This window comes from Leucoraja erinacea, chromosome 27 (assembly GCF_028641065.1).
Source record: "Leucoraja erinacea ecotype New England chromosome 27, Leri_hhj_1, whole genome shotgun sequence".
NCBI lineage: Eukaryota > Metazoa > Chordata > Chondrichthyes > Rajiformes > Rajidae > Leucoraja > Leucoraja erinaceus.
Genome location: NC_073403.1, coordinates 6,782,927 through 6,805,789, shown reverse-complemented (window position 1 = coordinate 6,805,789; position 22,863 = coordinate 6,782,927). Strand labels below are relative to the sequence as shown.

At 44.6% G+C, this 22,863-nt stretch overlaps 1 protein-coding gene across 1 annotated transcript; it reads left to right on the top strand.

Annotated features, from left to right (window-relative positions):
* Positions 1 to 395: 395 nt before the first annotated feature.
* LOC129710162 (uncharacterized) lies at positions 396 to 21,655 on the top strand. The gene is made up of 10 exons (XM_055656937.1): positions 396 to 518; positions 5,486 to 5,703; positions 8,517 to 8,709; positions 9,939 to 10,089; positions 12,898 to 13,006; positions 13,150 to 13,191; positions 13,875 to 14,029; positions 17,639 to 17,837; positions 18,227 to 18,300; positions 20,362 to 21,655. The coding sequence occupies exons 2-10, from the start codon at positions 5,490 to 5,492 to the stop codon at positions 20,614 to 20,616; spliced, it is 1,392 nt and encodes a 463-aa protein (XP_055512912.1). The 5' UTR covers positions 396 to 518; positions 5,486 to 5,489; the 3' UTR covers positions 20,617 to 21,655.
* Positions 21,656 to 22,863: the final 1,208 nt, after the last annotated feature.

Genomic DNA, 22,863 nt, shown 5'->3' with positions numbered 1-22,863 from the left:
TCTCTCCCATTTAGAACGGAGACGATGAAACATTGTTTCTCACAGAGAGTGGTCAGTCTGTGGAATTCTCTGCCCCTCAGAGGGCGATGGAGGCAGGTTCTCTGGATGCTTTCAAGAGAGAGCTAGATAGGGCTCTGAAAATTAGCAGAGTCAGGGGATATGGGGAGAAGGCAGGAACGGGGTACTGATTGGGGATGATCAGCCATGATCACATTGAATGACGGTGCTGGCTCGAAGGGCCGAATGGCCTACTCCTGCACCTATTGTCTATTGTCTAATTTTAATGATAGTAACCATAAATATTAAACCGCATCTCCACCCCTTCCACCCAATATAGATCTATAGACCGGCCTATGTATTCAACTCCGATCAATCTCTGCGTTTGACAGCTTTGGGCGAGCTGGGGGAAAGAAGGTTGAGGATCCAGGTTGCTCACATTCCAAGAGGTAAACTGCTATTTCTGACCGAGGGACAGCGGGGCCGGGCAGCTCTCAGACGGCAGCGAACACCAACAGCAGGTGGGTGGAAACGGCAAGGGGGCAGCTCTGGGAATCGGATTCAGTGTGGGTTGTGAGGGGTGGAGAGTGGGGAGGGGTTGCGGAGAGGAGGGAAGGAGAGGGGCGGTGGGGACGGGAGGGCGTGACGGGCGGTGGGGGGGGGGGGGGGGGGGGGGGGGGGTAAGCTGGTCAACAAATCTCCCCGCTGTTCCCAAGCCCGGGAGTTCACCTCGAGAATTCAATTCTCACCTGATTTCAAGAACCACGTTACCGAGAACCCAACACAGCCCGTTCCTCACCTTTGAATGTAAACAAAAAGTCCCGCAAACGGTAGAAGCTGTAATTTTTAATAAGTGCTGGAGGAACTGAGCGGGTCAGGCAGCATCTGGGGAGGGAATGGACTGGAGACATCTGCGCCTACGGCCCCTCCGACCACCACCAATCACTCACACACATGCAAAGGTGGGTGAGGTGTCTTGCCCAAGGACACAACCAAAGATCCTATAGCAGAACAGAGCACAACGACAGTATGCACTCCAAGCGGGATTCGAACCGGCTACCTTCCTGTCGCCAGCCGAACACTTAGCCCATTGCGCCACCTGTCGCCCACATGTTGCAATTCATACATATATATATGTTGAAATTTAATTGGCAATTGGGAACAATTTTGGTGGGCTCCAGGTTCCCAGCCAAGGTCTGTCAGCCCAGTTATTTAGTATACATTATGAAATTGTACACTAGGTGCTGTGGATTATACACTGTGTGAATGTCTCTGTGTGAATCTCTGGAACTCTCTGCCACAGAGGGTAGTTGAGGCCAGTTCATTGGCTATATTTAAGATGGAGTTAGATGTGGCCCTTGTGGCTAAGGGGATCAGAGGGTATGGAGAGAAGGCAGGTACGGGATACCGAGTTGGATGATCAGCCATGATCATACTGAATGGCGGTGCAGGCTCGAAGGGCCGAATGGCCTACTCCTGCACCTAATTTCTATGTCTATGTTTCTATGTCTCCTGCTCCCTCCCGTTTGACTGTCAGTATCTCCGCTGGCTTCCAACCTTTACCCTAGCTGCTAATTACCATTAAACTGCATTATGTGATTGGACACAATGCCCTTGGAGACAGCGGCTGATTGGACGACAGGAGACCGAATTGTTGATTGGATGGGTATTTTAAGGCAAGCTGGTTGGTGATTGGACGCAACCCCCTTAGAGACAGCGGTTTATTGGCCACCAAATAATCGGGCACAAATTAATTGACAAATAGGAAAATAATAAAATTGCTGGTCGGTGCGAACTCTGCGCTGTATCTCCAAACTAAACAGTATAACATGCAGGTACATTCATTAAAAAATAAAGTCCAGTGATTATTTCACATGGTTTCTCACGGTATCTGACCAATATCTGTTTAAGATGTTTGGTCTGCCTTCGGCATTGACTCTGAACTAAAAACCTAATCCAGACTCAATTGTATCGTCACATTGTACTCAGTAAACTCACACATCTCTGCATTCAGGAGGCTGCCGTGGTTGGAATCACCGGCACTGAGACCACAGTGGGTAAAGAGGCCTGAGATCAAAACATAAGATGATACTTCTTCTCAATAAAAAAAATAGTGAAGTTTCCCACTCTAACCATGATGGCTAGAGCTTCTTGCAAGGTGATCTATGACCTCGCTAAGTAAATATTGTCGTAACGCACAGTTTTCAGTCAAATTAAGAAGATATTCATAACATTGTTCATTGGAGCCCATGGATGTGTCACTGAAAGCAGTGAAGAAAGCAATCTCCACACTGCTTGTCCCCACGTTTAATGAAGTGACTTAAGAGGGAGTGCAGAGACGGTTCACCAGACTGATTCCTGGGATGTCAGGACTGTCTTATGAAGAAAGACTGGATAGACTTGGTTTATACTCTCTAGAATTTAGAAGATTGAGAGGGGATCTTATAGAAACTTACAAAATTCTTAAGGGGTTGGACAGGCTAGATGCAGGAAGATTGTTCCCGATGTTGGGGAAGTCCAGGACAAGGGGTCACAGCTTAAGGATAAGGGGGAAATCCTTTAAAACCGAGATGAGAAGAACTTTTTTTCACACAGAGAGTGGTGAATCTCTGGAACTCTCTGCCACAGAGGGTAGTTGAGGCCAGTTCATTGGCTATATTTAAGAGGGAGTTAGATGTGGCCCTTGTGGCTAAGGGGATCAGGGGATATGGAGAGAAGGCAGGTACGGGATACTGAGTTGGATGATCAGCCATGATCACATTGAATGGCGGTGCAGGCTCGAAGGGCCGAATGGCCTACTCTTGCACCTAATTTCTATGTTTCTATGTTTCTATGTTTAAATTACTTGAAATAAAAGTTGATTTCTCATTGTAACAAATGTCAACCGTGCTTCTGATGAAAGAGGCATCAATACACTTCATTCTCTAACCTTCCGTAATTCAGTTGACTTTTATTTAAAGTGGAAGATGCAAACATTGTCAGCTCCACCTGGACTTCACCCAGAGTGAATGGGGAGTCCAGAACAAGGGGCCACAGTTTAAGAATAAGGGGGTAGGCCATTTAGAACTGAGATGAGGAAACATCTTTTCACCCAGAGTTGTGAATCTGTGCAATTCTCTGCCACAGGGGGCAGTGAAGGCCAATTCACTGGATATTGTCAAGAGAGTTAGATTTAGCTCTTAGGGCTAACGGAATCAAGGGATATGGGGAGAAAGCAGGAACGAGGATACTGATTTTAGATGATCATATAGAATGGCAGTGATGGCTCGAAGGGCCAAATGGCATACTCTTGCTTCTATTTTATATCTGTTTCTATGACTGATGTATGCTCCATTCTTGAAGGTATTTAGTGCGGGATTTGAAATCCCCGTCAAGTCATAATGCACCAATAAAGATGCCCTGCTTTCTTTCCATAGATTATCTGCTCTAGTTTAGTTTAGTGATATAGCACGGAAACAGGCCCTTCGGCCCACTGAGTCCGCTCCGACCAGCAATCCGCGCACACAAACACTATCCCACACACACTAGTGACAATTTACATTTGTACCAAGCCACTTAACCTACAACCTGTACGTCTTTGGAGAGCGGGAGGAAACGCAAGATCTCAGAGAAAACCAATGCAGGTCACGGGGAGAACTTATAAATTGACAGCACCGGTCATCAGGAAAGAACCCGGGTCTCTGGCTCTGTGAGGCAGCGACTCTACCGCTGCTCCACCGTGCCGCGAAGGTATCTCGTGCGAGATTTGAAAGCCCCGTCAAGTCATAACGAACCAACAAAGATGTTCTATTTTCTTTCTTTCTAAACGAAAATTGACACAAAATGACGGAGTAACTCGGTGGGCCAAGGAATGGGTGACATTTTGGGTTGAGGCGATTCTTCAGACCCTTCCACCATTGAACCAGCTCATTGGAGATCTGTGAAACAGTGCAGGGCAATACACCTTCTAGTTTTGTACAGCACATTTGGGAAGTGAGTTATGCTTTACTCTAAAACATTGGCAACAAAAGTCAATGACCCCCCCACCCCCCACACTAACAGAAAGGATCCGCAGCCGTCACAGCAAAATGTCAATGACTCCGGGAATGCCGAGGCGACAGGGTGAGAGAGAGGGAATGAGAGAGAGGGAGTGAGAGAGTGTGAGAGAGAAGAAATGGGAGTGGGGGAGAGAAAGCGTGCGCGCGAGAGAGAGGGAGGGAGGGAGCGAGCGAAACACAGGGAGACACAACGAGGGTCGGTAGGTGAATGACTAACCTGCACATCAAGAAGAAGCTCGCAGTCTGAGCCCTCAACCACGATGATGAGTTTTAAGAAATTCTCAATGTGTCGTCAATGCATCGATCTATATTCCTCAGTGTAATTGTGTTTTGACCAAGTATTAATGACGTTGTGTTCCTTTGTATAAAATTCACAGGGCGTAATTAATACTTGGTCAAAACACAATTACATTTACTGAGGAATGTGGATCGATTAATTGATGACACATTGTATAACTACGTGTTAACTACTGGCTGTTAACGTGCTAGTAGTTAACACATCGTTTTTGTCTGATGGCCGGTGCAGTGGTTTTTATCCACGTTCGTTTAAAATAGAAAACGTATACAAATAAAGGCGAATGTTTGAAAAATAATTGTATTTAGCAACGCGAATTTGTATTTCCGTACGAAATATGGAAAATTAGCGCGGGGCCCCCCATTGGCGCAGGGCCCAATTGGGAGCTATCGGTCCAATCAGCTTAAGGCTGGCCCTGGTCAGGATAGATAATGAATGCGGATCAAATATCTTGTTTATCAGTGTGGTGTAGGAAGGCGCTGGTTTACACCGATGATAGACACAAAATGCCGGAGTAATTCAGCGGGCCAGGCAGCATCTCTGGAGAGGTTCTCAACCTCCTCTTTCTCCCCCCTCCCTCCTTCCTCCCCAAATCTGGTGCGCTCTTATTTCCCCAATATCTCCCACCACCCGAGTCAGGAAGGGTCTCTACCTGAAACATCACCGATTCCTTCCCTCCAGAGATGCTGCCTGTTCCACTGAGTTGCTCCAGCATTTCTGGTGCCCAGAACTGAACACAATACTCTAAATGCGGCATCACCAATGTCTTATACATTTGCAACTTTACCTCCCAACTGCTAAACTGACTGATGAAGGCCAATGTTATTTATATTTGTTTGAGTCTATGTGCTAGTGGTGCTGCTGCACCTGTGATGTACCTGTACTTCATTGTACTTGTGCATATGACAATCAGCTCACCTAGACTAGACCCGGAACGTCAACTGTCTGTTTCCCTCCACAGATGCTGCATGACCTAGAGTTTCTCCATCACCTTCTGTTCCATCACCTCAAGCTCCTTGTGCCTTCATCATAATCTATGTTTGGTGAATGGTAGTTGACCTTACCATTGGCTCTGTTTTCGTCTTCAGAGAGATGCTGCCTAACATGCCGTGTATCTCCATTGTTAATGTTATGCTTAATGTTTGTTCGTTTTTAGAGCCATGTTTCAAAGCACTACCAAGAAAATTGTGAGCGAGATTGACCCTGAAGGCAGCGCATTGTTTCCTGTGAAAAGCCCGCTTGATTCTCCAAAATGCAAACCACTTCACCTAGTCATCAAAAAGAAGAAAAAAATATTTTCCAAAAGAGAAAATTATGTTCCCACTCCCTTCACACTGACTGATATATTGATTGATGGCCAAGATATAGATTTTGGTAAGATATGGCATTTTTTGCATTTTCCTGCACACTGCAGTCTAGCTTGCTACAAGTTAAGTTGATGACAAATGTAGAAGCAATGTTGTAAAAGGGAGATGATAGTTTAGATTAAGATACCCAGAATAATGTAGACACGAGGAACTGCTGTTGCTGGATTCTTTTATAAAACACAAAGTGCTGGAGTAACTCAGCAGGTCAGGCAGCATTTATCGAGGAAAGTGGACACATGACGTTTCAGAGTGAAGAAGGGTCTCAACCCGCGATGTTGCCCATCCAATCCTAACAACAGATGCTGCCTGACCCGTTGAGTTCTTCCAGGGCTTTGTGTTTTGCTCAATAATAATAATAATAATATCTTTTATTGTCATTGCACATAAGCGCAACGAGATTTGGTATGCCAGCTTCCATCCGATGTCATAACTTAAATAACTAATAACATTTAGATTTAGATACCCCAAGAATATGGTTTGTAAAAAGAACAGTAAAATAGTCAAAACATTTCAAACAGACTAAAGTGCAGATGTGTCTGTGTGACGTGACCATCCGAGAGGGACAGTCTATGGGGGGTGGGGGGCACTCAGCAGGGCCGGTTCAGAGCCGCTATAGCTCTGGGAATGAAGCTGTTCCCGAGTCTGGAGGTTCAGGCGTAGAAGGCCTTGTAACGTCTGCCGGAGGGAAGTAGTTCGAACAGTCCATTACAAGGGTGTGAGGAGTCTTTATGGATGCTGACGGCCTTCCTGAGGCACCGTGTGTGGTAGATGCCCTCCAAGGCTGGTAGCTGTGTCCCAATAATCCTCTGCGCTCTGTGGACGACGCGCTGAAGAGCTCTCCTCTCCGCATCCATGGAGCTGAGATACCACACAGAGATGCCATACATTAATATGCTCTCTGTGGTGCAGCGGTAGAAGGTTGTCAGCAGCTGTTGGGGCAGACGTGTCTTTTTTAATGTCCTCAGGAAGAACAGTCGTTGCTGTGCCTTCTTGACCAGTGCAGCGGTGTTGGTGGACCATGTGAGGTCCTCTGAAATGTGAGTGCCCAGAAACTTAAAGCTGGACACTCTCTCCACACTGTCCCCGTAGATGGAGATTGGGGCGTATTCTCCATTATGTGACCTCCTGAAGTCAATAATCAGCTCCCTGGTCTTGGAGGTGTTTAGTGACAAGTTGTTACATGAGCACCAGTCCGCCAGGTTCTGCACCTCCGCTCTGTATTTTGTTTCATCACCGTTGGTGATCAGCCCAATCACTGTTGAGTCGTCTGCAAACTTCACGATGGTGTTTGTGTCGAATGTAGGAACACAGTTGTGAGTGAAGAGGGAGTAGAGCCTGGGGCTTAGTGGTGTGCCGGTGCTCAGGGTGATAGTGGAGGACAGGTGCAGGCCCAGTCTCACTGCCTGCGGTCGCGCCGTCAGAAAATTCAGGATCCAATCGCATATCGGCGAGTTGAGGCCTAGCTGGTGGAGTTTGGTGGTGAGCTTGGTGGGGATGACCGTATTGAATGCAGAGCTATAGTCTATGAAGAGCATCCTCATGTACGTGCCCTGTCTGTCCAGGTGAGTCAGGACAGTGTGAAGAGCCAGAGAGATGGCATCCTCTGTTGATCTATTTGCCCTGTACGCAAATTGATGAGAGTCCAGTGAGGCAGGGATGCTGGATTTGATGTGGGAGAGGACCAGCCTTTCAAAGCACTTCATGGGTATTGGAGTTAGGGCCACCGGGCGGTAGTCATTCAGGTTGGTGACTTTAGAATTTTTCGACTATGGTAGCTGTTTTCAAGCACTTATCGTTTGAAGTTTGATCTTTATTTTATGAAAAGTTGGATTGAGGAACTAAGTGCCCTCCACTCCCAACCTTGAATCTCATAAAGATCATTTGGTAAGTCAAGCGTTATTAATCTTTCTATAGTTTAATTTGATGCAAGTGATCTGTGGTTTCATACAGTTGCTTTGAAGATTGACGCGCATGCGGGCTGGCGGGTTCTTCACGTAGTCTCTCACTCCAACTACTCATAAAATAAAGATCAAACTTCATACGATGAGTTCTTGTTTAATCTATACAATTGAAACTCTGATCTTGACCACTTCCTGTTTGCACTGTATATTGATTTTAGAAAAAACGCTACCACTTACGGCTGTGATTTTTGGCCATCTTAATCAGTGCAGGACAAGAGTAATTTTCCCTTCAATGAAAAATAAAAGACTCATTAATATTTTAAAAAATCTTGAGATTCTCTCTCCTGTCAATCATGCCATGAAGGCCACGCCCCTTCTGGTGGTAGGGGGAAGGGACTATAAAACCCGGAAGTGGTGGAGGTGCCTCAGTTCCCTGCAAGATGGGGGAGCAACAGGTCACGACTCTCAGTCCGAGCTGTGAATAACACTGAACACATGTTTACTAAACTGGGAGTGATTTTACTGACTTGTCAGTGCCCTTAATGTGATTTGAATATGTAGTTTGTAAATGCAAAAGTGTTTTTTGGTTTGAAAAAGCAAAAGCTGTTTTTGGCTTGTTGAAAATGAAAATGGTGGTTGTTTTGAAAATGAAAATGGTAGTTGCTTTGAAAATGTGGTTGCTTTGAAAATGAAAAATGGTGGTTGCTATAAAATGTGGTTGCTTTGAAAGTGTGGTGTGCACCCTGCTTGAAATGGCATGCAACTGCACTTGAGTTTGGTGGCCTTGCACCCTATCTGAAGTGGCATGAAACTGCACTTGAGTTTTATGGCCTTGCACCCTGCCTGAAGTGGAATACCAGAGATACCATAGCGAAAATAGCGAGCAACAGCTTGCAGTCAATGTCTTTTCTTTTCCTAGGATTGAGTAGCTCTATCATTGCCTGCTTCTCTGAGTCTTCCAGCACCTCGGTCGGTGCCCAAGCGGGTGTGGATGTCGACTGTGTTGATGTAGGAGCGCACGTCTCAGGAAATTCCTCAGACGCCATGTCAAGTGTGGAAATGCGAAAGCACACAATCTCTGATCGCACGCTGCTGGATGTTGTCAAAGACAGGTAATCATTGGTGCAGTGGTAGAGTTGATGCTTTACAGCGCTAGAGACGCGGGTTCAATCCTGATTACGGGTGCTGTCTGTGCGGAGTTTGCACGTTCTCCCTGTGACCATGTGGGTTTTCTCCAGATGTTCTGGTTCACTCCCACACCCTTCAACGACGTAGATTAATTACCTTCTATAAAAATTGTAAATTGTCCCTCGCGTGTAGGATAGGGCTAGTGTACGGGGTCACTGGTCGGCGTGGACTAGAAGGGCCGAAGGGCCTGTTTCCGCACTGTATCTCTAAACGAGACTAAACTCACACAAACCCAGGTTACCAATCCAAAAGAAGCTGACAATCTCAATGAAGAAGGCTCCCAACCTGAAGTGTCGTTTGTCTATTTCCCTCCACAGATGCTGTCTGACCCACTGAGTTCCTCCAGTGTGTTGATTATTCCTCGCAGAGATGGTGTATTTTTCATTTCAATGTGGCGTTTGACAGCCTCTTGTACTTTGCCAGCTTATTCAACAGTGAAAACCGCTGGCATTATCTGTCAGATTTAGCTTTGCTTTAACTTGTCTTTTAAGAAAAGTAGGATGTTTATTATTGGACATTTTTTAAATAGATTTTCTGATATTCAGAAACATTCAAAAATGTTTACTGCTTTGACATTTGGCTGAGGCAGAGAGTCATGGATTAATACAGCATGGAAACAGGCCCTTCTCCCCAACCTGCCCACGCGGACCAACATGCCCATCTACACTAGTCTCACCTGCCTGCGTTTCACCCACATCCTTCCAAACTTGTTGTTTCCATGTACCTAAATATTTAGTACATGTTTTGATAGCACCTTCCTCAACTACCTCATTCGGCAGCTCGTCCCATACACTCACAACACTTTATGTGAAAAAGTTACCCCTCAGATTCCTATTAAATCTTTTCCCCTTCACATTAAACCTATGTCCTCTGGTTCTTGATTCCCCTTCTCTGGGAAAGAGACTGTGCATCTACCTGATTTATTCCTCTCATGATTTTGTACAACTTGCTCTAACTTTGCTTAATATAACATACACTTGGATTATTACACACAGAATGATTCAAGTTGTTGTTATTTTCATTGACGACTTTAGTGAGAATCTTGAATTTGATGTTGGGTGAATTGCAAAACTATTGTCTAACTTATGCCATCATTTCCTCTTTTGTCAGAACTGATTAAGTGGTACCATTCTTCTTAACTTTATCTTTTCAGGAAAGTGAACAGAGAACATCCGTTTGTGAAACACATGAAGAATAATACGGTTTATGTGATACTGGAAGTGATAGAGACGGAACATGCATGTTCTGTAAACAGCTCAGCTAAGGCTGAAACAGGAATGAAAGTTCTAATGAAACTTCTGAAGGGGAGTATAACTTTTTTACTTGGCTTCAAGTGGGACTGGTAGAGCCGCTGGTAGAGTTGGCTGATCTATCTTCCCCTCTCAACCCCATTCTCCTGCCTTCTCCCCATAACCCCTGACACCCGTACTAATCGAGGATCTATCAATCTCGGCCTTCAACAAATCCATTGACTTGACCTCCACAGTCATCTGTGGGAATTAATTCCACATTTGCACCACCCTCAGACTAAAGAAATTCCTTCTCATCTTTCTGAAGGTACGTCCTTTGATTCTGAGGCTATGACCTCCAGCGAGTACAGGCCCAATAACGTCAAACACTCATCATACATTAACCCAATCATTCCTGGGATCATTCCGGTAAACTTCCTCTAGACCATCCCTGTTCACATTCTCCCTGTGACCACCTGGTCATCCTGTTTCCTCCCACATTACATGCGGGTTTGTAGGTGAATAGGCCGCAGTAAAAATAGCCCCTAGTGTGTACGGAGTGCATGAGAACGTGGGATAACATAGAACTAGCATGAACAGGTGATCGATGGTCGGTGAACTCAGTGGGCCGAAAGGCCTGTTTCCATGCTGTATTTCTCAAACTAAAACTAATATTTGCATTATTAAGTTGTGTGCAATTCATTAACCTTCAAACCTGAGAAAAAGTTAAAACGCTTGGGGAGCCTGCATCCGGTAGGCATGAACATTGAATTCTCCAAATTTTGTTAGCCCTTGCTGTCTCCTCCCCTTCCTTAGCCCTCGAGCTGTCTCCTCCCATCCCCCAGTCCTCGGGCTCCTCCTCCTCCTTTTTCCTTCCTTCTCCCCGCCACCCCCTATCAGTCTGAAGAAAGGTTTCGGCCCGAAACGTTACCTATTTCCTTCGCTCCATAGATAATGCTGCACCCGCTGAGTTTCTCCAGCATTTTTGTGTACCTTCGATTTTCCAGCATCTGCAGTTCCCTCTTGAACAAAAAGTTAAAACATTTGTGTGTAACTTTCTGAGACAATTTAAGGTGGATTATTTGCAATTGAGTTTGGAAAATGGTTTGATAATTTGAACCATTTGGAATATATTGTATCGTTAATTGTTGATTAGCTAATTTCTTTGTTTATCCATCAAAGTCATTAACCTGAAACTCTCCACCAATATAACGTGTATTTCCAGTATTCCCTCTTATATTTGTACAGCTTTTTCACATCCGTCTCACCTATCGTGAATATTTTCCTTCTCCCCTCAGGCACGAAATGTAGCAGTAGAATGTAATTTAAATTTCCTCTTCAACTTTCTTCATCTTTTATTCCTCTGATTGTGCAGCACGGTGGCGCAGCGGTAGAGTTGCTGCCGTTCGGCGCCAGAGACCCGGGTTCGATCCTGACCACGGGTGCTTGTTTATATGATGTTTTTATATTCTTCCAGTGACCGTGTGTGGTTTCTCCGGGTGCTCCAGTTTCCTCCCACACTCTAAAGATTCACAAGCTTGTAGGTTATGTGTTGGAAGGATCATTGCTCTTTGTCACAGGGGAATTTCAAGCCTATATGTAAAAAGGCTCCTGACCTAAAACATCGCCAGTCCATGTATAAGAATGAACTGCAGATGCTGGTTTACATTGAAGATAGACACTAAATGCTAGAGTAACTCAACAGAACAGCCAGCATCTCTGGAAAAATACTCCAGCATTTTGTGTCTATCTTAGGTTTGTAGGTTAGTTGACTTTGGTTAAAAAATTGCAAAATTGTCTCAAGTGTGTAAGATAGTGCTAATGTACGCGGTGATTGCTGGTCGGCGTGAACTCTGTGGAGTGAAGGGCTTGTTTCCCACACAGAGAGTGGTGAATCTCTGGAACTCTCTGCCACAGAGGGTAGTTGAGGCCAGTTCATTGGCTATATTTAAGAGGGAGTTAGATGTGGCCCTTGTGGCTAAGGGGATCAGGGGGTATGGAGAGAAGGCAGGTACGGGATACTGAGTTGGATGATCAGCCATGATCATATTGAATGGCGGTGCAGGCTCGAAGGGCCGAATGGCCTACTCCTGCACCTAATTTCTATGTTTCTATGTTTCCACGCTGTATCTCGAAAGTAGCGTCCAAAGTATGATTTGTATGGCACATTATAGTTTTAATTAAAGCTAGACTGTGGGACCTGTTGGGTCCCACCTTTACCCGGGAGGGCTGGTCCTCCAACGCAATATTCCACCTCTCCACCCATTCCAATATTGCTGGCTTTCTGGAGTGCTAGTATGGGTGTTTGGGCTGAAGGGGCTGGTTTCCGAACCACATAAAACCATATAAAACCACATGAAGGGCACGCACATTTCAGTAGACACTCAGTGTTGTGTAGATTCCCGATTCCTAGAATGTTGTGTAGATTCCTAAAGAATTGTGGTCTCTCCCTCACTATCTTGTAGCGACTAAGCCAAGTCCATACTTCTGGGTTTTATAGTCCCTCCCCCTCCTCATCACGGTGATTGACAGGAGAGAGAATCTCAAGATTTTTTAAACACAAATAACTGTTTTATTTTTAATCAATGGGAAAAATCCTCGGGGCCTGATCATCGGAGGAGGAATCTGAGTAAGATGACCAAAATTCACAACCATATATGGTAGCGTTTTTTCTAAAATCAAACAACAGCGCAAACAGAAAGCGATCAAGATTGGACTTTTAATTCTATAGATATAAATTCTCTCCACATAAATGCAATTCTTTCACTTACGTTATAGTTGGGGCGTCTTCACACTCTCTCGAAGAGTATTGACTTTCCTAGAATCAGTTTTCATTGGATTAACTTTCACAGTTAAATATTGTAGTTTTCTTTGTTGCCTTAGACTGAAGCTGATCTCAGCGTGAGTAAAGAAAGGAAGTTAACTTTTCCAGCTGGAACATCTATTGCGTACAAGGTCTCTGAACTGATGATTAGTCCAACTGATACTCTGGGTATGTAAAAGTATAATAATACCAAAAAAAAAAAACTTTTTGAATGTCAGATTGACTAAATAAATTGGTTATCTTTCTTCAGTCATTTGGGTCACAGAGCAAATACAATGCTAATACCAGGTCCTATGTTTCTGTTTCTTTAGAATTAAATTGGGATGTGCACTTCCAGGGTCCTGACGTGTCAAGTAAGTTGCCACATATTTACTGTTTCACATATATATATTCTGTATCTATTATACTTTGGAACTGCCACAAATCCCAACACACAGATTTTGTGTGACTCCCCAAGGAGATGAGGAGGACTGTTGTGGGAGTTTGTTCTCTTCACCTCTGCCTATCCTTAGCCCCACGTCCCCCTCCCTTTTCATCTGTGCATTAATTGCCTCATATTGTGTTTTGTATTGAATTCTGTCTTTACTTTGTGTACTAGTCATGTCTCTACTATTTATTTCATTCCCCTTACACGTTTTTCCTCTACCTGCTAAATTTTTGTACGGTCTTTTGAGACTCTTGAAAGGCGCCCATAAATAAAATTTATTATTATTATTATTTATTATCTACCGATTCTCTATCTTACAGTATTTTTACTTTTTATGTTTTCTCAAAATGTTTATAATAACACAAATGGTGGACGATGTAGGTACATAATGTGTTGTCGGCACGGTAACGCAGCTGGAAGAGCTACTTCCTCACAGCGCCAGAGACCGGGGCTCTATCATGACCTTGGGTGCTGCCTGCGCTGAGTTTGCATGTACTCAGTCCCATTATTTTCCAATTGCGTTGTTCAGATATTGGCTTTAATTGTCAAGGTCAAAATCGAGTTGTTTTTAAACTTTACGAGAGATTCCGTCTTTTCAATCTTCTTCAGCTTCTCCGCCATCTTCAGGCTGTGACCAGAAGCCCCCACCTGCTGCTTCACTTGCCGTGCTGACGAACATGTGTGCGGACAAGAAGACACTATTCCTCAATGTGATCCTTGAAATTCTTCGGCACAGTGATAGCCTTGCAGTTCTTGATGAAATGGTTTGTACCAAGGGTTTTCCCTCTTCATCGCAATGGGTTCGTGGCTCTGAGCATGGACAGGAATACAATATTCGACACAAAGTGTGGTGCTCATACTTGACTGCATGTCTTGCACGGTTGCGTACACACAGAGACGTGAACAGAGGAACAGGCCCTTTGGCCCACAATATCTTTGCCGAGCATGTTGCCAAGATAAACTAATCTTATCTGCCTGCACGTGATCCATATCCTTCCATTCCCTGCATGTTCACGTGCATATTGAAAAGCCGCTTAGATGCCACTATAATGTCGGCCTTCACCACCACACCCAGCAGCGTGTTCCAGGCACTCAGTACTGTATGTGTGTGAGTGTGTGAGTATGTGTGTGTGTGCGTGCGTGTGTGTGTGTGGGTGTGTGCGGGTGGGATGGGTGTGTGTGTGTGTGTGTGTGTGTGTGTGCGTGTGTAACAAACATGCTCCACACATCTCCTTTAAACTTTCCCCCTCTCACCTTAAAGCCGTGCCCCCTAGTCTTTGACATTTACACTCTTGGAAAAAAAGGATGTGACTGTCTCTCCTATTTATCCCTCTCATCATTTGATACACTTTTGTTAGGTCTCCCTTCAGCCTCCAGCGTTCCAGAGAAAGTAACCCACGTTTGACCAACTTCTCCTATAGTCAATTACCCTCTAATCAAGGCAGCATCCTGGTAAACCACCTCTGCACCCTCTCCAAAGCCACGGTGAGGCTGGAACACCTCTCTGGAGCAGAACATTAATTCTGCATTCGGCTTTAGCCATAGAACACATCAGAAAGGTTTCCTAGACAGTTAGATTTAGCTCTTAGGGCTGAAGGAATCAAGAGTTATGGGTGAAAAAGCAGGAACGGGGTACAGAATTTGGATGATCAACCATGATCATATTGAATGGTGGTGCTGGCTCGAAGGGCCAAATGGCCTACTCCTGCATCTATTTTCTATGAGTGTTAGATCCCTGCACTAATCATCTGAAAAAGGAAAATTTTTCATTGCTTGGCACAAGGGTCCCTGATGTACAGAGCAGAGAAGTTGATCAATGTTTAAAATTAGGTTTAGGTGTTGGTTTATTAATGGCACATGTAGCGAGGTACAGTGAAAAGCTTTCTCTTGCATGATATCCAAATAGATCAGATATACTATACATACATATTGTCACGCCAAACAATAGGTCGAGCAAAGGGGAAGATACAGAGTGCAGAAGATAGCACAAAATATTTCGGGTTGAGACCCTTCGTCAGGCAGTGACGCTTCTCGACCTGAAACGCCACCTATTCCTTCTCTCCAGAGATGCTGCCTGTGCTGCTTAGTTACTCCAGCATTTTGTGTCTATCTTTGGTTTAAACCTGCATCTGTAGTTCTTTCCTACACACAGTATAGTTCTCAGCATTGTAAGGCACCAGTTCCAGAGACACAGTTAAAGGTCCACGATGAGGAAGATGTGAGTCAGACAGACAGGGAAGGGAAAATAGATTATGAAAGAAAACTGGCAGGGAACATAAAAACTGACTGCAAAGATTTTTATCGATGGGTAAAGAGAAAAAGATTAGTTAAAACAAATGTAGATCCCTTGCAGTCAGAAATAGGTGAATTGATCATGGGGAACAAGGACATGGCAGACCAATTGAATAACTACTTTGGTTCTGTCTTCACTAAGGAAGGCATAAATAATCTGCCGGAAATAGCAGAGGACCCGGGGGTCAAATGAGATGGAGGAAATGAGTGAAAGCCAGGTTATCTGGGAAGTGGTGTTAGGTAAATTGAATGGAATAAAGGCCGATCAATGCCCAGGGCCAGATAGGCTGCATCCCAGAGTACTTAAGAAAGTAGCCCCAGAAATAGTGGATGCATTAGTGATCATTTTTCAAAACTCTTTAGATTCTGGAGTAGTTCCTGAGGATTGGAGGGTAGCTAATGTAACCCCACTTTTTAAAAAGGGAGGGAGAGAAAACGGGGAATTGCAGACCAGTTAGTCACACATCGGTAGTGGGGAAACTGCTAGAGTCAGTTATTAAAGATGGGCTAGCAGCACATTTGGAAAGTGGTGAAATCATTGGACAAAGTCATCATGGATTTATGAAGGGTAAATCATGTCTGACGAATCTTGTAGAATTTTTTGAGGATGTAACTAGTAGAGTGGATAAAGGAGAACCAGTGAATGTGTTATATCTGGACTTTCAGAAGGCCTTTGACAAGGTCCCACATAAGAGATTAGTATATAAACTTAAAGCACACAGTATTGGGGGTTCAGTATTGATGTGGATAGAGAACTGGCTGGCAGACAGGAAGCAAAGGGTAGGAGTAAACGGGTCTTTTTAGAATGGCAGGCAGTGACTAGTGGGGTACCGCAAGGCTCAGTGCTGGGACCCAAGCTATTTACAATATATATTAATGATTTGGACGAGGGAATTGAATGCAACATCCCCAAATTTGCGGATGACACGAAGCTGGGGGGCAGGGTTAGCTGTGAGGAGGATGCTACGAGTCTGCAAGGTGACTTGGATAGGTTGGGTGAGTGGGCAAATGCATGGCAGATGCAGTATAATGTGGATAAATGTGAGGTTATCCACTTTGGTGGCAAAAACAGGAAAGTAGACTATTATCTGAATGGTGGCAGATTAGGAAAAGGGGAGATGCAACAGGACCTGGGTGTCATGGCACACCAGTCATTGAAAGTAGGCATGCAGGTGCAGCAGGCAGTGAAGAAAGCGAATGGTATGTTAGCATTCATAGCAAAATGATTTGAGTATAGGAGCAGGGAGGTTCTACTGCAGTTGTACAGGGTCTTGGTGAGACCACACCTGGGGTATTGCATACAGTTTTGGTCTCCTAATCTGAGGAAAGACATTCTTGCCATGGAGGGAGGACAGAAGGTTCACCAGACTGATTCCTGGGATGTCAGGACTTTCATATGAAGAAAGACTGGATAGACTCGGCTTGTACTTGCTAGAATTTAGAAGATTGAAGGGGGATCTTATAGAAACTTATAAAATTCTTAAGCGGTTGGACAGGCTAGATGCAGGAAGATTGTTCCCGATGTTGGGGAAGTCCAGAACAAGGAGTCACAGTTTAAGGATAAGGGGGATGTCTTTTAGGACTGAGATGAGAAAAACATTTTTCACTCAGAGAGTGGTGAATCTCTGGAATTCTCTGCCACAGAAGGTAGTTGAGGCCACAGTTCATTGGTTATATTTAAGAGGGAGATAGATGTGGCCCTTGTGGCTAAAGGGATCAGGGGGTATGGAGAGAAGGCAGGTACAGGATACTGAGTTGGATGATCAGCCATGATCATATTGAATGGCGGTGCAGGCTCGAAGGGCCGAATGGCCTACTCCTGCACCTATTTTCTATGTTTCTACCCTAGCTTATGGAAGGTCCTGTTCAGAAATTTAATAACAGAGGGGGAAACGCTGTTCCTGAGTCTGGTGACGTGCACTTCCAAGCTCCTGTACCTTCTACTGGTCCGGTTTGCGCCAAGAATTTGATTATGTTGACTATATTTTTGAGGCAATGTGAAGTGTAGATGGAGTGAATGCAGGGCAGATTGATCTGTGTGTTTTTTTATTCCACTTGCTGTCCATGCTGTTCCTTCTCAGCTGGACCAAATTTTGGATGGAGTGCAGCCTGACTTCCAAGTGCTGGATCAGATGGAGGAAGGTAATAGGGCGTGCGTGGAGAAGATGCTGGATCTGTTGGGAATTGAGAAGGAAAATGCACCAGGAGAAACACTCGCTCTCACCGCAGAGTCCGAAGGGATCATCCGGGCGATAAACACTCTCATCCAATCATTCAGCGGTAAGATTTGATGTCTATTTTTACAAAGCGCGGCATTGGTCAATTGGCGTCCGCCTCATTGTCAAACGTGCTTTGATTGGACAATTACTGCTCGGAAAATTGGAGGTTTTTTCTCATAATTTAAAAATATGTCCAGGTTTTGGTCTTGACGAGTTTCAGGGATGATTTCTATAATATTTTTACACAATATGTTATAAATACAGGTAGATACGTGATTTGGGTCACAGAATGAAACGAAAAAGCACCTCGGCTCACGGTCTATTGGGAAGAAAGTGAAAACCCTTGTGCAGAAAAGACTTGATTCATCCCAAATTCAAGGAATTATTCTCCTTGAGTAGAGAGGTACGGTGTCTTGCAAGACATTGTGAATGATTCTGTTTCTTTTTCAGAGATGGATCCTGAAACTTTAATCCTGTTGGCAAGCAGTGTTAAGGCAGAGATTATATCCAAACAGCTAAAGCTGGTAAGAAATATAAACAGTAAAACAGGTAAAGAAATGAAGCAAGTTTCTGTGTACGACACAGCACATTTTCCCTCTGCTAACATTCTCCTCTGCCTGTCGGAACTTGTCCTCACCCTCAAGAACTTCTCCTTTGACACCTGCAACTGCCTCCAAATCAGAGGTGTAGCCATGGGCACTTGCATGGGTTCCAGTTATGCCTGCCTATTTGTCAGCTACGTCGAACAATCCTTATTCCAGGTGTACACTGGAATAGGATCTGCACTGGATTGGATCCGCCCCGATAGGGCGGCACAGTGGCGCAGCAGTAGAGTTGCTGTCTTACAGCGCCAGAGACCCGGGTTCAATCCTGACTACGGATGCTGTTGTTGTGGTTTTCAATACTCAAATCAATTCAGATCACACGGAGAATTCTTCAAGAAGTTTAAACTTTTATTTGCAAATATAAGTTGGTTTTCCCCACATCATCAAATCACATGGTGCTCTCTCCCTCCAAACAAAGGATCATCGCATTTTATACCATTTTCAAATCAGCATGCCCCACCCCTGTTACATTTCCATATCCAATCATTTGCTAACATTCCCTTATTACCAGCCAATCACTTGCTCCCACTTATCCCCTCCTTCCCGGTACATTTCCACATTTGCAACAGTTATAAGTCACATGATATAAGTTATAAGTCCCTTTATGGCCCCTTGCTAGCCTCATGGCATTGCCTTCTTTGTTCAAAATTGCTTCATTCCAACAAAATGAAATCCCAGAAAAGTAGACAATTCCCAGAACCCACTTCTCAAAATATAATAGATAGTGATTATTCAATTTTTATTAACATTACATTGTTCCCATTAAACCTATATATCTTTGGAAATAATGTTACTTCTTAAACTACAGTCCTAAACACAGGGATCTAACATTTATACTAATTAAAACACAATATATATTTGCCAGATGATCTCATTATAATTCATATTTAAACTAACATTATCTTACATTACACACTTTAAAATATAAATTTACTCTGTCTTTGCAAACTCACATCTCCTATCTTCTCAGCACGCAAGGGTCATATAAATGTCCCACTTGATTAATGATAATGGTCCCGTGGCCATCTCACACTCCCTCCCCCCCTTGTTATCTCTAGGGGATGGCATTCCAACCTCCTCCATGGGCCACTTTATGACTTTGTTTCCACACTAACAACATTTCTCAAAGGATTGTTACATCTACAGACCCACATCTCTTTCTCAAAGCCTAGTCACCTCAGTTTTTATAAACATAAAAAATCCAACATACAAAGGTCACATATTCCTCACCCAACCACCTTCTGGCCTTCACATATGTCCTTCCTCTTATCCCAACATGAGTATAATTAAACATATCAAACTTAATACAGAATCCATTATTATTCCAGCCCAATGGTCTTGGATGTGTAAACAGTCCATAAATCTTGAGTCATGTCATTACAACACTTCACAAGAATGTAACATCGGCACTGACCTATGACCAAATGGTCTGAGAGGCCCCCCACTGCCTAATCAGACTTTTAAATACAGATTATATAAGATACATTTAATATAGAAGATAGTATTTACTATACTGTCTGTTCGGAGTTTGTACGTTCTACCCGTGACTGCGTGGGCTTTCTCAGAGCACTTTGGTGTCCTTGGTTTAATTGGCTTGGTAAATGTAAAATTATCCCTAGTGTGTGCAGGGTAGTGCTAATGTGTGGGGATCGCTGGTCGTCGCGGACTCAGTGGGCTGAAGGGCATATTTCCGCACCGTATCTCCAAACTAAACTAAACTATGAGATGGTGTTGCAGGGCCACTGGCGAAGGCTGTGGTGTTGCGACTGTCTGCATTGCTGGTGCAGAGTGTGAGCATGAGCTTGAAGCATTGCAGTGGTTACAGGGTGAATGCAGCAGAATGGGGTTAGGAGGGATAGATAGACCAACCATTATTGAATGGCGGAGTAGATTTGATGGGCCGAATGGCCTAATTCTGCTCCTATCTCATGTTCTCCTGCAGTTATCGTTTTATGACAGTGATTCTAATTCAATTTCCAGGTGACAATAATTGATGACAAATGGTCGGGGGCTCCTCAATATCAATGTGACCCCCTGGAGGTTAAGGAAGACCCTGAGAAGGTTCTGATCACTCAGCTCACTGACGAGGAGTTTGAAATAACTCAGCGTGTGCTGGAAGAGTTTCGATTTCAACTGAACAGAGAAAGTGCTTCGATTTTGCACATTATGAACCGTAAACAAAGAGACATACTTGCCCTCTTTGCTGCTCTGTACGCTCTCAATGCGTTAATGTGACTGAGCTGTTGTGTTGTGCGTCACACCCACTGTTCATGGTTCTTCTCTGTCATTAGTTCATAAGGCGTTGGAGCAGAATTAGGCCATTCAGCCCATTGAGTCTACTCCATTCTCCTGCCATCTCCCCACAACCGTAGCCCTTGCTAATCAAAAATCTGTCAATCTCCACTTTAAAATTAGCCAAAGACTAGGCCTCCACAGTTGTATGTGGCAATGAATTCGATAAATTCATCACTCTTTGGCTAAAGACGTTCCTCCTCATTTCCATTCTAATGACAGGTCTCTCTCAAGGCCCACGGGGTGGCTGCCTGTACACCCCCAGTCTCCCCATGTTAAAAGGTGTTACACACGGGCATGTATCTGAAGAAATACACTACCCTTACTAATCAAGAACCTGGCAATCTCTGCATTAAAAATACACAAAGACTTGGGCGGCACACTCCCAAATACATACAGATTTGTGGGTTAATTGGTGTTGCATAAATGTAACTTGTCCCAAGTGTGTATAGGATAGTGTTAATGTGTGGGGGTCGCTGGTTGGTACAGAGTCGGTGGGCCGAAGGGCCTGTTTCTGTGCTGTATCTCTAAACTAAAAATACTAAACTTGGTCTCCACCACCATCCGTGGTAATGCATTCCACAGATTCACCACCCTCTGAATAAAGAAATTCCTCCTCATCTCCTTTCTAAAGGTATGTCCTTTTATTTTGAGGGTGCCCCCTCTGATCCAAGACTCTTCCACTAGTGAATACATCCTCTCCACATCTACTATATCCAGCACGGCTTTCCTTTCATTTTTCTGTTACCTTAAAATATCAGATTCAGATTCAGATTCAGATTCAATTTTAATTGTCATTGTCAGTGTACAGTACAGAGACAACGAAATGCATTAGTTCATAAATATGGGAACATTCTCCCTTGGTCTCTCTTTGGCTGTTTGTTGCTCAGTAAAACTCCATGAATCCGACACACTCGGGAATTTGGTGGTTTTTCAGATTTATTCCAATACTCATTCAATTCATTAAAAAAAATGTTGTGCATTCTCATTTCTCGTTAGGTTTCTGGTTCATGCAAGTAACAGAACGAGAGAAAGCTATGGATGAACTAGGGACGTGATGCGTGGAGGGGTGTGTTAGACTCGGTCCCAGTGAATGGAGGGGGGGGGGGGGGGGTGTTGGAATGGGGGTCCCAGGGAGTAGAGGGGAATATTATAACCTGGACCCCAGTGAGTGGACTGAAGGTGTTGAAACTGGGGTCACGGTCAATGGAGGGGAGTGATGGAACTTGGACCTCAGTGAATGGAAGGGGGTGTTGGAATTGGGGACCCAGGGGGTGGAGGGGAGTGCTGGAACAGAGGTTCCCAGTGAGATAAGGGCAGTGTTGGTCCTGAGGTCTCAGTGAGTGGAGGGTGAGTGTTGGTATCAGGGTCCCAGTGAATGGAAGGGAAGTGCTGAAACTGGAGTGGAGAGAGGCAACGGGGCAGGGCATCTCTCAGACGGCAGGGAACTCCAGCAGCAGGTGGAAGGGGCAGCTCTGGTCATTGTGCGGAGTCGGCAGTGGTTTCAGTGTGGGTTGCGAGAGGTGGAGGGTGGGGAGGGAAGGAGAGGGGAGGGGGTGAGCAGCGGTGGTGGGGAGGAAATTTGGAGCAGCTGTAAGCAGGGGAGAGGAGGAGACGAGGTGGTGGGGTGGAGGTACAGTGACGGGGAGGGAAGGAGGGGGAGGGAAGGACAATTGATGGTGGAGAGAAGAGGGGATGAGGAGTGGGAAAGGGATGAAAAGCGATAGAGGGGTGTGGGCGAGGATGGGGTGACTTGTGGTGATGGGATAGAGGGTGGGGGAGGAATGCTGGTGAACAAATCTCCCCGCTGTTCCCAAGCCCGGGGGTTCACCTCGTGAATTCAATTCTCACCTGATTTCAAGAACCACGTTAACGAAAACCCAACACAGGAGATTAACCCGGGTTAGGCAGCCCGTTCGTCACCTTTGAAAGTCCCGCTGAATATGGAAACACAAGACAAATTTGCCTATTTCCTTCGCTCCATAGATGCTGCTGCACCCGCTGAGTTTCTCCAGCACTTTTGTCTACCAAAGTACAAAGGACTTTTATTGTCACATACACCAATTGGTGCAGTGAAGTTTGAGACTGTCGAAGCTGGATTTTTTAACAAAACATGAAGTGCTGGGGGGAACTCAGCAGGTCAGGCAGCATCTTTCAGAACCCTCGGGACATCCCAGAAGCACTGCACAC

Coding starts and splice junctions, on each gene's coding strand:
- LOC129710162 (XM_055656937.1), top strand. CDS start 5,490: ATGTTTCAAAGCACTACCAAGAAAATTGTGAGCGAGATTGACCCTGAA. Junction 5,704..8,516: donor TGGCCAAGATATAGATTTTG/GTAAGATATGGC, acceptor TTCTTTTCCTAG/GATTGAGTAGCTCTATCATT. Junction 13,007..13,149: donor TAGTCCAACTGATACTCTGG/GTATGTAAAAGT, acceptor CTGTTTCTTTAG/AATTAAATTGGGATGTGCAC.